Below are 16,039 nucleotides of genomic sequence, written 5' to 3' on the forward strand. Positions count from 1 at the left end.
TGGATGTAATAGATGCTTAGTTTATGTTGAGGCTCCTAGAGGCAGGATGTATGTTTCTTAGTTTCTGGTGGGAGACTGAGCGTACTGAGAGGTAAAGTGTGTTTGCCTGGGCCTGCAGTGTGTCTGGGGGACGGCGGCGCGTACCCGCAGCTGCTCTCACTGTGGAGGCTGAGATGCTTGGCACAGCAATGAAAGCCTGTACAGCATGAGGAGGTCCAAACAGTCATCCCCTACAGGCCTCCTGTAGCTGAGGAAAGACACAGAGCATCTGACAGGGAACCCATCTGCTAAGGCTGCCAAAACACTCACCTCGCCTACAAGGTTCCGCCGTAGTATAATACGAGAATAACATGATATGAACAGAAATTTGGAAGAAACAGAACTGATGACCTATAGAGGTAAATCCCTTATCGCCTTCTGCACTAATGATGTTGGACCAACTGTCCTATAGCTCCATCAGCTTTCTATGTAGGTATGATTGCTTGTAAATAAAGGTGTCCAGCACAGTATGGTGATGAATAAGATTACTCAGGGAAGGAGAAAAAAAAGAAGTGAAGGGCTGCTTAGTGCATCCTCTTGCAATAGCTTCTAATGAAGCGACATCCTGTGGAGGAATCATTGTGGCTAAGTGCTCATTCATGGATTCATCAATTCTCCCCTCCACTGCAGGTATCGTCTAGCAGGGCTCCCTGGTGAGTACCAACAGCAAAACATCACCAGCCCTGATATCAACTACTGCCTCATCACCGAGCTCATCATCTGGACGCAGTATGAGATCCAGGTGGCGGCGTACACAGGAGCAGGCCTTGGTGTCTTCAGCCAGCCTGTCGCTGAGTACACGCTCCAGGGAGGTGAGACCTCAATCACTCTTGTTCTTTACTTCTTTTGCTAACTTTTTCTCCTTTAAGGTGAACTTTCAGATGACAAGATGGAAAAGTGGGACAGCAAGACAAGAAATGGCTAGAGACCGTGTTTTAGAGCAGGCTGGCCTTAAGCAGATTTGGTATTCATTTCACAAGCTCAAGCTTAAATAGTTTTTGAAATAACTATTCCATCAATTATTCCTCAGGCTGTTTTTTTGATCTGTCGCTATAGATTTCAGTTCAGTGACGAGACTTGGCAAAATGTTATACCGACACATCTGATTGGTCATTTAGATGATTGAGAGCAAATGTACCGAAACCACATGGAGAGAGTTCATTTGCTAAATTTATCATGCTTGAAAAGGCTTTCTTTGTGCAGCTTAATATTAAGCAGACTGACTTAATTTCTTGGTGGCTTGCTTCAAGTATCTAGATGAAGGTTAAAATCTGTACCACAGGCTTTGCATTCCACCGTTAATGAGTTGGTTAAATAAATGTCTAGTTGAATGAGTTTCTCAGTTATGTCATGTTAATTGTGTAAAACTTGATACTGAAAGGCAGTTTAGAAGCCAAGTCATGCATTTGAGTATATAAACATCTTTTAAGAGCAGGCGTTTAATTGGTTATCATTTATTTTAAGCTTGACTGGCAGACTGAAATAATATTTCCCGAAATGTAGTATTCCTTTCACAACTAATAATTACTTATGAGATGTACTGTATATATTAATACACACACACACACTTTTTAGTATAAAATTATTATATGATATACAGTACGCATCATGCACACATATACACACACACTCACCAGCCACATCAATAGTTGCACTGGGTTGAACTTGATTGATTGATTGATTGATTGATTGATTGATTGATTGATTGATTGATTGATTGATTTGAATGCCTGTAGTTTACACACAGTCTGAAATTCTCTTGGTCATATTTAAGCAACTGAGTATTGTGTATGCTATGAACAAAGCATATTGTCAGATTTAAAAATTAGGCTGCACAGCATGTCACAAAAGGAGTGTTTTTATTTAAAAAACAAAAAAACAAAAAAAAAGGGAATGTATTTCATTTAAATGAGGCATTTCTCCCAGCTGCTGCACAGCTGTCTACCTGTCTGGCTTTGGCCTTTAAGGAGCAGACATCAAATACAAATACACATAGAATATTAAGTTTTTGTCAACCATATGTGTCGTGTCTTTCTCTTTGATGTAGAATTTAAAAAGACTTGGGATATCTGGGTGCTAAAATGCCTAAAAAGCCTGTTAAATAATACAGTATTCTAATTCTACATACAAGAACAGGTCCTTCATTGTTTCTGACCCAGTACGCCAGAAGTCACAACTGCATTTTAGAGAGTCGTGGCTTTTTGTCCTTCCTAAAAAAAAAAGGTCATTTTTTCTTGAGTTGCTCTTCTCTCTAAGGATGTGTACATTAACTTACAGTACATATATCATAAAGCAAAGACCCAAAGTCTAGACTTGACATTGAGAGCATCCAGTGACGTCAGAAATAAGTGGGCATTAGGACCAGGCTGCGGCATCCCGAACATTAACTTACATTCTTGTTGGGGTTTATTTCCCCTGATGATAAGAGTGGATTTAGAGAACTTTTGAAGTGCTTTTTGCAACCGTATTTTCTCCAAACCAATTATTAGCCTGTTTCAAAAATACGGACATGAAAAGAGAGCAAGTTATTCTGATCCATTATCATTTCACAATGTCTCAGCAAGCACAGGTGATGGTTTGAAGACTTAACAATGTTGTAGGCTACAGTGAAATTAGTACGAGAGTATTATTTGATCTTACATATGACTTTGATCCACACATGGGTCCAATGGAAAGCAGAAATGAGGGGATGATATTTTCGGACATTTCACTTGCCTTTATTTGACATATGAAACATAAATTAAAATTAATTGATGTGCAGTCACTCTAAAATGCTTGTTTGTGGATTAAGGTGTTAGCAGTGTGCAGGACCTTTATAGTTTCTGTGTGACTCATCTAAACTAATTCTGATTTTAGACCCTTAATGCTAATTAGCCTTGTGAACCATAGTATTTAAATAGCCAGAAAATAAAAGAAATCTGTCAAGATTATTGTGGATTTATTTAACATTTATTTGTGCTTGAATATAGTTATATTTAGTCATCTAATACTAGCTCACATAAAAATCCTGACTACCTACCTGATCCCGACAGATGTTTTTATGCTAAAGTGTTCAGTGTACTCTCGGCTGATTGGAGAAATGTAGAGAATAAGGCTAAATCTGAATAGATCGCTCACACTTCAATATGTTGGATTAAACTGGGCAGAAATCTAGTAGTACATCCTGTTACTGATGTTCTGACAATATCTCCAGTTCATGAACAAGAATGTCGGCGGAGTTTATTTATTTTGCTCGAGGGACTCGGTGCTTTGTGATCGGATGAAGCAGCACTTGTTCATTAATGATTCATGAGATTTTCCCAGATAATCCCAGTAAATCAGATGACCTAGAGAAAGACTAACTACCCTGGAATTCACCAATGTAGAACAGAAATAAAGATCTTCTCCTTCATGTTTGTTTTGACTAGTCCCCACAGCGCCCCCTCAGGACGTAGAGACTGTTGCTGTCAACTCAACCACCATCAAATTCACTTGGAATCCACCGCCACAGCAATTCATAAACGGCATTAATCAAGGGTACAAGGTAAACAGTGTGGTTCCTTTATTTCTTAACCAAAGCAGTTATGATTATTACAAAACTATGACAATTTGCTTTTAACTCTGGGTTCTTTTGTCACACTGGTTGTGTATGTAAATAATAATTTAAAAAAAAACTGGGAAAAGAGAAAACTGGGTTAAAATTCAATTATTTGGGCTTTTTATGGCTGATTGGTGTATTTGGGCTCTCAGCTTTCTCCTAGTGACCTTTTAATCCTTCAGATGTATAACGTTTGTAGTCGCCAATGACTGAGTGTATTGGTGAATGTCAGAAGAGGGTTCAGAAGTGAAGCCAAGCCTCCGAGTGGCACAGTGCTCGCCCTATCATCCGGAGATCGCTGGTTCGAACCCCGGGTGATGCTGTTATCCTCTCACAGCCGGAGGCACAGAGAGAGCTGATTGGCCGAGCTCTCTCAGGGGGGGCGGGATGAGAGGTACTTGCGCTCCCACATTAATCACGGCTCTACAGCCAATCAGGGGCGTCTGTGATTGGCGCACGCGGAAGGAGCGGCTAGCGCTTTCCTCCGAGTGTGTTACTCAGCCCCTAACGGTGCGTGAGCGAGCAGTTCAAAAAGATGCGGTCGCCTGATGTCACGGGGTTCAGAGGAAACACGGGATAGTCTTCACCCTCCCGACTGAGTGGTAGTAGTAGCCTTAATGTAGGAGCCCCCTAGTGACCGGGAGGATATGGAGAAAATCGGAATCCCGAAGAGAAGTGTCCCGAAGAGAAGTGTCTCTAAAGCTTTTTAGTTGCAATGCAGTTTTTAACCCCGGCTTAATCCTGTGTTAGTGAATGAAGAATGAGACAAACTCACATTTCTACAAATTTATATCTCCACAAATTATTTATTTATTTATATATTTGAGCCATCTCCCACATATTTTGATTTACAAACCGAATTTTATGAGAATTAAAAGGGCGCTGTTAATGAAATGATTGACAGTTTTGGACAGGATAGTTCTTTTTTTTTTTTTTTTTTTTTTTTAGTACGTTGATCATTAGTAGTAGTTGAATGAATAAAAAAATTCCCCAGTTTGATGCATTTAGATTTAAACTCCCGACTAGTCTGATCTCCAGCTCCTGAAGCTTGGGTTGTTTGTGGTCCTGTCTAAATGACACCTCTAACCTCTATCTCCCCTCTCTCACTCTCTGTCTCTTTCTATTTTACTAACTGTCAGCTAATGGCTTGGCCTGAACACTCTCCCGAAGCCACCACCATGGTGACCATCACACCCGATTACCACGGGACCCGTCATCAAGGCTACATCATTGGCCTGAAGAAGTTTACCTGGTACCTCACTTCAGTTCTGTGCTTCACTACGCCAGGGAACGGCCCTCGCAGCACTCCCAAACTCATCCAGACACATGAGGACAGTGAGTACTGATCATGGCTCCCACTCCTCCTACTTGTTAAAGTGCCTGAAAAAGCAAAAAGCCTCTGTTTTTTGTTTAATTAATATGCCACGCCACTCTGATGTGTGTGACTTAACACTGGGCCTGCTGCCACTGTTTTGTGGCTGCAAAGGGCAAGTTATGGAATACTAATTGTCAAAAGCTTAAAAAGTGACATTAATTAAATGCATTGTTCCAGAAATATAATGTCAACATGCTTCGACATTTCCGAGGGTGCATAAATGCATTCGTAATTTTACAAGTGAGGGTAATTTGATTAGCTCATCAGTAGTTGTTGCTATAGAGAGCCGGCGGTGCGGTGCCACGCGTCAGAATGCAGCATTAGGCAGGGTGAACTCTCTGACATTTTTCACTGTGTGTCTGTATCTGTGTGTGTGTGTGTGTGTGTGTGTGTGTGTGTACCCAGTTCCAGGCCCTGTAGGGCGCCTGAGCTTTACTGAAATCCTCGACACATCCCTGCGAGTTAGCTGGGAGGAGCCTGTGGAGAAAAACGGAATCATCACAGGTAGGTTTTGTCCTACATGTTGTGTTGTGCCGTCTAACAGCAGCTCCATGCCTGCACTACAACATCCCTGGGACGCGGATGTTTCGGGGGAAAAAAGCCAAGTCGTGAGGGGGGATGAGTCTAGCATCATCACTTCTGGTTAAAATCTCTGTCAGATTTAGTTACAAAAACAGCTTTTAAGAAATTCTGAAACAATCTGAAACATGTTTGATTTGAAGTGAAATTTCTTTGTGCTTAAATAAAAATCTGTTCCTTTCTGTAGCCAAATATTTTATTACATAGTGCATGTCTTTCTTTTGTTAAATATGCCAGTGTTTATAAAGCATATATGAATGCATATAGTGCACATCTGTATAACACTATTGTTTTGTTCTCATACTAAGGCAAATATTACTTTTACGTTATGGTATTATCGGGTTCCCCGGAAACAATTTGTTTGCAAAAGCTCTTATCTGAAAAGAATAGCTTGTGTCTGTGCATCTTATCTCACAATTACTGGTTACCACCTAGAATGAACACATTTGAAATGCATAACAAAAGTGTTATTTGGCAAAGGACAGTATTGAGATGAAAGGCTTCCTCCTACATACAGTACACTCAACAGGGAGAAAGAGAGATGAAGACGAATGTGTGAGCAACACGGTGATGCTGGACGTAGATTAAAAACCCTCCGTGAAGAAAAGGCATTGAATGTAGATTAAGGGTACGGAGACGGACAGGATTAGACACGCATTAGAAGGAACGGCTCTTGTCTGTATCAGTCTACACGGCGCGGGTACCTTTTGAATGTTGTATGCTTGTTCTCAAACCGGGTGTCTGGGTGCAAAGCTTGATTTATGAGTGCCTCGATGGAACAGGACATTTGGTGATTGGAAACAGTGCTGACTGCGGTGGAAAATACTCCCAATAAACAGCAAATTACAGGGGACCTCTGCTGGCTATTAGTCTCAGTTAGATCCAGGTTAGGTAACGGGGTCTGAACTCGTCACTCCCGTCCAGTCCCCCATCTCACCCAGTAGAGGGTATGTTTAGTTCTTAACTAGTAAAAGAATGAAAAAAATGGCCTTTGAGACCATTTGTCACACTTTGGAGGATTTTCGAGTGGTCTTATTTCCAGCAGGTGGGGTCAGCTGGTTAGTGGTTCTGACTTAAAGTGCTCTTCTGAGCAATGTTTTTTTTTTTCTTTTTCTTCTTCCTTTGAGGTTACCTATTGTCCTGGGAGGCTCAGGGCCAGAAGGAGTCACGTGTAGAGCGCACCATGTCCAACAGCACACTGGAGTATAAGGTGACTGGCCTCACCTCTCTCACCACTTACACCTTGGAGGTAGCAGCCATGACGGGTGCAGGCATGGGCATGCTCTCGTCTTCCACCATTTCGTCCGGCGTCCCCCCAGGTGAGATGCCTTCAGCATTGCAACCTCCTTGTTTTCCCTTGGGTTCTTTTCTCTCTCTCGATATTTCTGCACGTTCACAAATCCTGATGTAAGAGCATGTCTGGAAATAAGGTGTTTGTGTAAACAGACAGTGAACTTGCTTAATTATGTTTGATACATGAGAGTGTTGTAGCCTCATTTTGGGTATCAACCCACACCTTGATTACAAAGAATTATTCACTGTGATGTATTTGCAATCAGTGATATCCTTATGCAGCCCTGTTACTGACACTTCCTCATAAAGCTGCCATTTCCTTATGAGCAACTACAACTGAGCTCACGTTACTCATCCCAGACCTGCTCATCCTCAGCTTGCGCTTATGAAGACGAGTGATTATCTTTTATGTTGGCCTTTTTCACTTTAAAGCTGGGCAAGTTGTTGTACATGCTCATCTATAAATCAAACCCTGTTGTAAAGGAGAAATATTCACTTAAACCAGTTTGGAAGCTGATTTTCTCTCCGAAAAAAGAGACAAATGTTTAAGTGGCTGAATGCCAAGCCGGAGCAGTAATGCCTGCTGATAAATGGCATATTGTGAGACATTAAAGGAACAGACAGCTCTGACGCTCAGTGGGGATTTCAGACAGATGCACGGCTATCGTCTCTTATTTGATTTAATTCCGATGTAATTCCATCAAAGTTTCTTAAAATTAAAAGCCGGCCTGTTTATCACAGCACTTGAAGGGAAGAGAGTTTTCAAGGGCTTGGTGCTACACCTCCTAGATTTCATTTGAAGATGCTCAAAGAGATGATTAAATAATGCAATAAACTTTGTAGCACAGATATAATAGACTCATTTGATAGAGTCAAAAAGTCAATCAAATGATTGTTTTAAGGAAAAAAAAAGGTTTATAGGGTCTCTTTGTAATTACAGAACTCCCTGGACCCCCTTCAAACCTCCAAATCTCCAAAATCAGCCCACGTTCTGCCACTCTGAAATTCCGAGCAGGGGATGATGGGAAAACGTCCATCTCCAAATGGGTTGTCGAGGGACAGGTAAGTGGTGAAGGACGTTCTTCATTTTTCTGTAGTGTAATCGTGGAAGTCCAAGCTTGGATATACAGTAGTTATCTGTAACTGCTATAGTAACGGAAGAAAAATGTCCATCTACGCAAAAACGCAGGTGATGCATCAGTGTTAGAGATTAGAGTTTGACTTCTGCCGGTATTTAGGTATGAGGGGTGTTCAAGTCAAAGCAAGACATGATGATGAAAGCTTCAAGCACAGTACAGTGATGAGACTCTTAGCCAAAGTAAAACATTTCAATTTAATTCAATTCAATTTTATTTGTATAGCGCTGTTAACAATTTACATTGTCACAAAGAAGCTTTACACAATCAAAAGAATTAAGTTTGTATGAAATGTGAACATTTGAGATGCTTTAAAGTTTAAAGGCCGTCTGTGAATGACAAACTCAGCCAGCTGACTTCAGGCTCACTGCAGTCGTCCCCGTGAACACTGAGCGAGTGGAAAACGTCTGATCCTTGAAAATCTATGTCACTGACTTGCAGAAGAGACGCATTTGTTTGTGTGAACTGTACACACACTCATTCACCAACACCACTTGCAAATTACAGGAATTCGGCTGGGAGTTATCGCCACATCTCCCCCCGTACAGTCCTGATCTCACTCAAATTGATTTACACATGTTCGTAAATATGATGATGATGATGATGATGCACACTGTACTGTATGTGAAAGAAAAGACAAGCAATACAAGCAGGAGTCTCGTACTGTATATTGCTGATATATTGCGGCATAAATAGTTCTAGTTCACAAGGATTAAACAGTGCAAATCTGGTTTAGTTTTCGTTATTCACCAGTTTATATAAAACACGCACTTGATTCAAGACATGGCACTATTTTGCATAAAGAACTAGAGATGTAGAGGTAGAAAGTTTTGATCGAGTTTTTGATCAACATGACTTTCCTTTTATTCACAGTTTGTTTGCTGTGATTAAATACAGTACACAAGTACTATGCAGTTTTTATGTTTTTATGTTTTTGCAGATTTTAGTTTGGCAAATTATTTTAAAAAATGTTTTGGTCTATTACACAAGCATTTTTTTTTTTTAAGAATCATGTGGTTAGAACCGTTGCCTTACACCTCCAGAGCCAGGGGTTAGAACCGTTGCCTTGGGTCTGTGTGTGTGCTTGGTGGGTTTCCAGGGTCTGCTGATTGACATTTCCAAACTGCCCGTAGTGTATGACCAGGTGTGTGAATGGTAATTCTGGACTTGTGCCCTGTGATCCTTGTCCTCCCACTGATGGGACGATCTCCTGTTACCCCACTCTATAAAAAATTAACAAACAAATGAATGTCAGAGATTAAGCTGCTGTAAAAACTCTTTCTATAAACACCACTGCGATAATATGACTAACGAATTAATACCGTAATATTTATGTATTTAATATTGCCATTGAACAGCATTCCATATTTCCTGTGTGTATTTAAATCACATCCAAAGCATACATTACTAAATGACATATTGTAGTAATATCAAACTGTCAGACACTTCTCCTTGCTCATGCCAATATTTTACAACTAGAAGAGGCTTTAATGTCCAAGGTCGGGATGACGGGTAACTCAGACACACCTCTACTTTTCAGCACTGCTTAAGTGTGTAGTTATAAATGAGGTCTGAATGCTGATACGCACACTTTCGGGAATGAACTCCTCAGTACGTTGGTTTGACTCAGTTCTAAATTATTGCTCTGATATCATAGGACTTTGTTAATGTCCTACGCATCATTTGCCGCGTTCTGTTTTGGTATGCATGACTCTGCCTCGCTCCGCTTACAGTCTCCACTCAAACTTTCCGTTGGCTTCGGCAGCATACCAGGTAGCGGCGAAAAATATTTAGAGCCGCTGTCTGCCTCGCTCGCGCTGCTGGCAACTTCTGCAAAAAGTAATGATAGATTGAATCATAGTAGCGACTTGTAATTTGTAACTGACTTAACCTTCAAGGCGGGCGCCGGCCCCTGACTTGCAGAGGGATGCTCAGCCTTTCATCCAGCAGCACTTGAATTGCTAAGTTGATTGAGGCTGGGCTATCTGCAGCTGCAGAAATCTGTCAGTGATGGTGAGAGAGAGAGTGTGTAAGAGAGAGAGATAAAGAGAGAGAGAGGGTGTGAGAAAGAGAGGGGGGGGGGGTGAGCTGCTGAGTACACACCAGCTATGAAATACAGCAGCAGTCACTGGCATAAGGTGCAACGCGTCAAACATCGATCACATTGGCATAAATGCTTACCATATCCAGTACACCCCATTGGTCATCGTAAATCTCTTTGAGTGCTGCAGGCTTTGATTGGTTCAGGCCTGGCTCGCACTTCCGAATTGTACCAGAAACATCTGGTGCTGTGCTGCATGACGAACACTTTAAACTGCATGATTGTCTTTTTTTAGCCTCACATACCCGAGGATCTATAATCAATCTCCTAAATGTGTGCTGTACCTCCCATATGATGGTTGGTTTATCATTTTTATTAGTATTATATATCGATCAAGGCGGCATGGTGGCGTGTTGATTAGCTCTGTGACCTTGTGTGTTTCCTCCGAGTACTCCGGTTTCCTCCCACAGTCCAAAGACATGCGGATTATATTAATTAGCAGTCCCAAATTGACCGTAGTGTGTGAATGAATTTGTGTGTGTGTGTGTGTGTGTGTGTGTGTGTGTGTGTGTCATCCTGTTGAGGGTGTACCCTGCTTCATGCCTGATTTCTCCTGACATAAGTGTTATAGAGAATGAATGAATGAATGTTGATGGATTGCAGGTGGGCAGCACTGGAGAAGAAGAGGAAGAAGAAGGGGAATGGAAGGTGCTGTATGAGAAGGAAAACGATCCAGAAGCTCAGGTCCTGGAGGTCCCCAACCTGACTCCGTTTACACGCTACAGGTCAGAACACAACAACACAAGTGCTCTTTGTTATTCACCCTGCTACAGCTTTCATTTCTCGTCATCAGCGTGTGATGAACTACAACGTCTCTGAGTCTTTTCTTGTCTCGGTAATTTGCGTCAGAACTTACGGATGTCGGAGCCATTTGTTAGACTGGTGGATAAATTTCAGGTTTATGCTAAGTGCACAAATATGCAATTAGAAAGAGGCTCGAAGTGCCTGGGCTCCTCTGCTGCTGGAACAGCTGTTTCATTTCCACCATGATCAGTGCTTCACCCTGTAACTCTGACAGCTTGTATAACTATACCTTAGTAACACGGCGGCACTGTTTATTTTTTATTTTGTATATTGTATTTTATTTTGTTTATTTTGTATGTATACATACATACTTTAAAAAAAAAAGTCTGGAGTTTGTCGCACTACATTTCGCTACTGTTGTACTTAATCAACCATATATACGACAAAATTCTCGAGTCTTGAATCTTAAAAAGCTTATAGCATATAAAGAGTCTTATCATATAGGCATAAACCAATATTCACACACAGGTAAGTATGTATTCCAAAAGAATGAATGAAAAACCCTTAGAACCCAGCTCTGTCGTTTGTCTTTTAAAGGTTGTACTCCGACTCTAAAGGTTGTAACCTATCGAACACCATAGCCTAGGTTTGCGTCACTTAAACATGCTCAGAAGCCTACAGTTGGGTTACAGTATAACATATAAGATACAACACAAGGCCTAATGTATAGTTAATGAAGTGTTGGGTATCTCTTGTAGTCTATTAAATATTACACAGCGACAGGGTGGCGTAGAGGGTCAGCCCTGTAGCCTCGCACCTCCAGAGTAAAAGGACCGATTCCTTTCTTGGGTTCGTATGCATGGAGTTTTTTCATGTTCTCCCCGTGTTTGAAGGTTTCCTCCAGGTACTGCAGTTTAGGATTTTAGGATATTGCACATTAGGTTAATTGGCGGTCCCAAATTGCCTGTAGTGTTTGAATAAGTGTGTGTGTGTGATGGATTCTCACCCTGTCCAGGGTGTAGCCCCCCAACCCCTCTTGCCCTAAGGCCCTCCATGACCCTAAACACAGGATAAAGCTGTATAGGAAATGAATTACTGCATAAATATTGCAGGACAGGATGGTATTCTGAAGAATGCTTCAAGCCTGGAATTAGACTCGTTTGTTGAATGCATGGATGCTACAGTGACAGACTCTCACAATCTTTTTTTACACAGTGTCCCAAAAAACACTGGCAACGCACCAGACTGCAGGGTTTTGTGTGTTTACCCTTGTGTGTGTGACAGAGTACCGCGCCACATTACTAACAGGGAAAAGCTCAAAATCTAAAGTATAGTTTCTACACTTTTACATGAGAAGTTAAACTACTGTACGTTGGATGCTGTATGTGTTGCACAACTTCCTTAAGGGTCACGGTACCGACTCTTATATTTCATGTACGTCTGCTCCGAGGAGCCTTAAGGGGCAAACGAGGGAGGGAATAAAACGAAAGACACAAGGGTAAGGGTATATCCGGTTCAGTATGAGAGTTACTTCCAGACAAGTACCTCTCAGTGTTAGTCAGGAGATCAAGTCCCAGTTTGAGTCCCAGGTGATGGTCTGGAGAGAGCTGATTGGCCGAGCTCTAGGGTTAGGAACCTAGAGCACGAAGCAGGAAATCCCTTTTTACATATTTTTTTTTTCTACAAATAAGTTTTTTCTTCTATGTATTTTTTATTTCTTTCATGTTTGTCCAATGCTAATGTTTATTAGCTAAGTATTAATATTATTACTATTATAGTCATAAAAAATTTTGTTCCAGTCTATTTAATTTATCTTCTCTTTCGTGGCTCGGCTGTTTCATTAATCTCCCAAACTTCTGTCCATAAATCTACTTAAAGCTTATTGAAAATAGCAAATGAACCCTTTTAGTTATTTGCTGTATTTCTCATGAATGTGAGTGAGAACTCTGTCCTGTACCTTGTATCATGTTTTTTTTATATACTGTACAGCACCAGTTTTTCCGATCTTATCGGCCATGTGGTTGCAGGTTCCGTATGCGGCAGGTGAACATCGTGGGCTCGAGCGAGGCGAGCGAGCCGTCTCGGGTTATCCAGACTCTTCAGGCTCCTCCTGACGTCGCTCCCAGCAGCGTGAGCGTCCGTACGGCCAGCGAGACCAGCGTGTGGTTACGCTGGGTGGTACGTACCGCAGCACACTGCACAAAGCTCCTCATTCGGCACTGATGCTGGAGAGAACAGAGGGTGTGACAATAGATATGCACTGGTTCAGGGGTATTTATTAACAATATTTGAACAATATTTGAACTTATTAACAATATTTGAACTTGGTGTAGGGAGTAAGTTAGAATCCCTTGTTCCATGCACCGAGTAGTGCCCTTGATCAGGGGTTAGGAAGGATTAAGGCTTTGGGATTTATCAGATGTGTGTTCTTACTGAAAGTGCTTCTGTGACTGGTTGTGAATGTGGGTTTTGTCAGACAGCTGCTCTCTCCTCAGTACTGCGGACCGTACAGATTTACACTCACCCACGCTGAGACACACAGTTAGTGTCATTAACCACTGGACAACACCTGGGACACAGAAATGATGGCTATATTTAAACTTCCCAGTGCTGTTACCATGGTAGCGTGGCATCAGCACACGTGAAACCCCTTTTGTCCATTCAGATTGTTCGGTCAGAACTAACCGTTATAAACGAGATTTTAATGGGTTTCCTTAAAAAATATCTAATCCACACCTTGTGCAGATGAGAAGCCACATGAATCCATCCTTCCCGAAGTTAACAGCTTGTCCTGATTGGTTGGATCAATATTATATTTACTTTTATGAAATTTATATTTATATAAAAAATATAAATAATAAATATTTATATTTATTATGTTTTAGTATAATATTCTACTCCATTTTTAGAGCTTAGGGCTCCACAGAGCCTTTCCCTCTTTTTTTTTCTTTTACAGACGATAATTGATTTTTATTGACGCTGTAAGAATAAGAAAAGCTTGACTACAAAAAAATTGTGTGAATAATCACTGACCACACTCGTACATCTACAATACTTCAAGTAGAACAAGTGCTACACTCGGAGCCCGGCTTGGTATTCCGCTCCCCATCTTTAAAGATAAAAGCCGAAACCTTCAAGAGATTTACTCTGCAAATCATTCTAGCACTAAATCCTGCCGTTATTGAAAAACAGTACGGTGTGTACTGTAATGTAGTTCATACTCACCTGACATTTGTAGCGTGGCCTGTTGCCATGGGAGGCTTTAGAGTGATGTATTACTACCAGGAGGTCCGGTGTGTCAAAACAGGATTGTACTCCTGAGTGCCGTGCACAAGGATTAAACTGCATTATTCAGAACTATCCATTCTTCACCTGTGTCTTTTAGAGAAATGATTTATGTAAGTAAAACGGTACAGGATGAACAAAAGGACAGCGCTTCGTTCGCTCTTCACACAGCGGGTCGTTACGCCGCCTTAATCGTGCGCCACTGAACGCTTTCTTCTACTAGACATAAGACTATTGATTTACACATGAAATATAGAACGGCGATAAGTGAGAGCGCACGCCCAGATTGAGATTTTTCTAAATGCAGCTTTAATTAAAAATAAATAAATAAAAAAAAAAGCCTGAAGATAAACTGTGACATTTTTGCCAGTCACAGCAATCAGCTTAATTCTTTTTTCTTGTCTTGTTTTTTTTTTTTTTTTTGGTGGCACGGCCAGGGAGTCTATTTTTAAGGTGCATAAAGATGATGAAGGATAATCTAGTATGAGTTATGCTTTTATGGGTGCATGCCAGTTTAATAGGCCACACGTTGCAGACACTGCAAGCATAAGCAGGCAAGTGATAGCACTTTCTCACTTTCTTACTCTCTCTCTCTCTCTCTCTGTCTCTCTCTCTCTTTCTGTGTCTTCATCTCCGTCTCCTCTGGCAGCCTGTCCCAGAGACAGAGTACAACGGGAACCCAGAGAGTGTGGGCTACAGGATAAGGGTGTGGCGTTCTGATGAGCAAGGGGACGCCGTCACTAGGGCGGTGAACAACAGACTGGAGAGAGAGATCACACTGGAGGGTTTAGAGGAGTGGACCGAGTACCTGTTCCAGATCCAGGCTTTCAACTCTATCGGGCCCGGACCATGGAGCGAGCCCGTGAAGGGACGCACGCGCGAGTCAGGTACGGAAACTCAGTCCCAAACCTGACCACACACACACACACACACACACATACACACTCTCACACACACAAGTACACAGATGATGGCACTTAGCATCACATCTGCTAAATAAAGCATGCACGTTTTTGTTTTTCATCTGCCGCATCTTGAGCGGAGATGGCTTTTTGAATGAATACAGCTTTTCTCAGAAGGAGCATCTGGAAATGTTCATTCTCTTGCTAATCGCTCCTCTGGATATAAACAGGTGCCGGTTCACTTTCATTCTGTCGATGCTGTCGTTGCCAGGGTCTTCTGCCTTGTCTCAGCATAACAGGCTTTTTTTTGTTGTTTGTTTGTTTGTTTTGTATTGTTGTTGTTATTTCAGCAGCACGGCTACTACATGCCTCTGGTGGCGAAAAGCAAAACACTTCAGTAAAACAACAGCTTGGTTAACAGTAATTGCAAAATCACATGCGCTTGAGCTAGCCAGTCTCTAATGGGTGCCTGGCTGCGTGATGAATTCTAGCCGTCACTAAGGGTTTGTCAATCTTTTAGTGTTATTTGCCATCCCACCTAACCTTGTTTGCTCTGATCACACACACACACAAACACATACTTATAATATTTCCCTCGGTTTCCAACCTTATTGCTGATAGTGTCGCATCTTATCTGGTCTATTTGCCACACACCAATATGTATGTTTGCTTTGTGTGATTGCAGTGCCGTCCGGAGCGCCGGAGAACGTGACGGCCGAGGCCATGAGCTCCACACAAGTGCTGGTGACGTGGGGACCCGTTCCAGAGCCGCAGCAGAACGGAAACATCCTCGGATATAAGGTAGTGTCCGAATACACGTCCGTGGTCAAGGCCTTTACCTGGAGCAGTGCAAGAAGAAATAGTCCTGAATATATCTGGTCTTCAGCTTTACTGCATAAATGTTTTCTCATTCGGTTAAGGCTTGACTTTCATGCATGATCACACCCTCCTAGGCCCTTGGATCATATACCATATGATGAAATGGCATGCAAGAGCAAAATGATTCTC

The 16,039-nt window shown here is 41.7% G+C and overlaps 1 protein-coding gene across 2 annotated transcripts in view; it reads left to right on the forward strand.

The window, feature by feature from the left end:
* Positions 1-16,039, forward strand: part of sdk1a (sidekick cell adhesion molecule 1a) — a 259,525-nt gene that overhangs the window by 202,922 nt on the left and 40,564 nt on the right. For both annotated transcript variants that reach the window (XM_053492399.1, XM_053492401.1), the window contains exons 17-26: positions 670-851; positions 3,447-3,562; positions 4,756-4,951; positions 5,397-5,495; positions 6,698-6,889; positions 7,804-7,925; positions 10,704-10,825; positions 12,872-13,022; positions 14,779-15,016; positions 15,717-15,832. In XM_053492399.1, coding sequence (XP_053348374.1) covers positions 670-851; positions 3,447-3,562; positions 4,756-4,951; positions 5,397-5,495; positions 6,698-6,889; positions 7,804-7,925; positions 10,704-10,825; positions 12,872-13,022; positions 14,779-15,016; positions 15,717-15,832 — 1,534 coding nt within the window. The remainder of the gene's footprint in view (positions 1-669; positions 852-3,446; positions 3,563-4,755; positions 4,952-5,396; positions 5,496-6,697; positions 6,890-7,803; positions 7,926-10,703; positions 10,826-12,871; positions 13,023-14,778; positions 15,017-15,716; positions 15,833-16,039) is intronic.

This window comes from Clarias gariepinus, chromosome 3 (assembly GCF_024256425.1).
Source record: "Clarias gariepinus isolate MV-2021 ecotype Netherlands chromosome 3, CGAR_prim_01v2, whole genome shotgun sequence".
Classification (NCBI taxonomy): Eukaryota; Metazoa; Chordata; class Actinopteri; order Siluriformes; family Clariidae; genus Clarias; species Clarias gariepinus.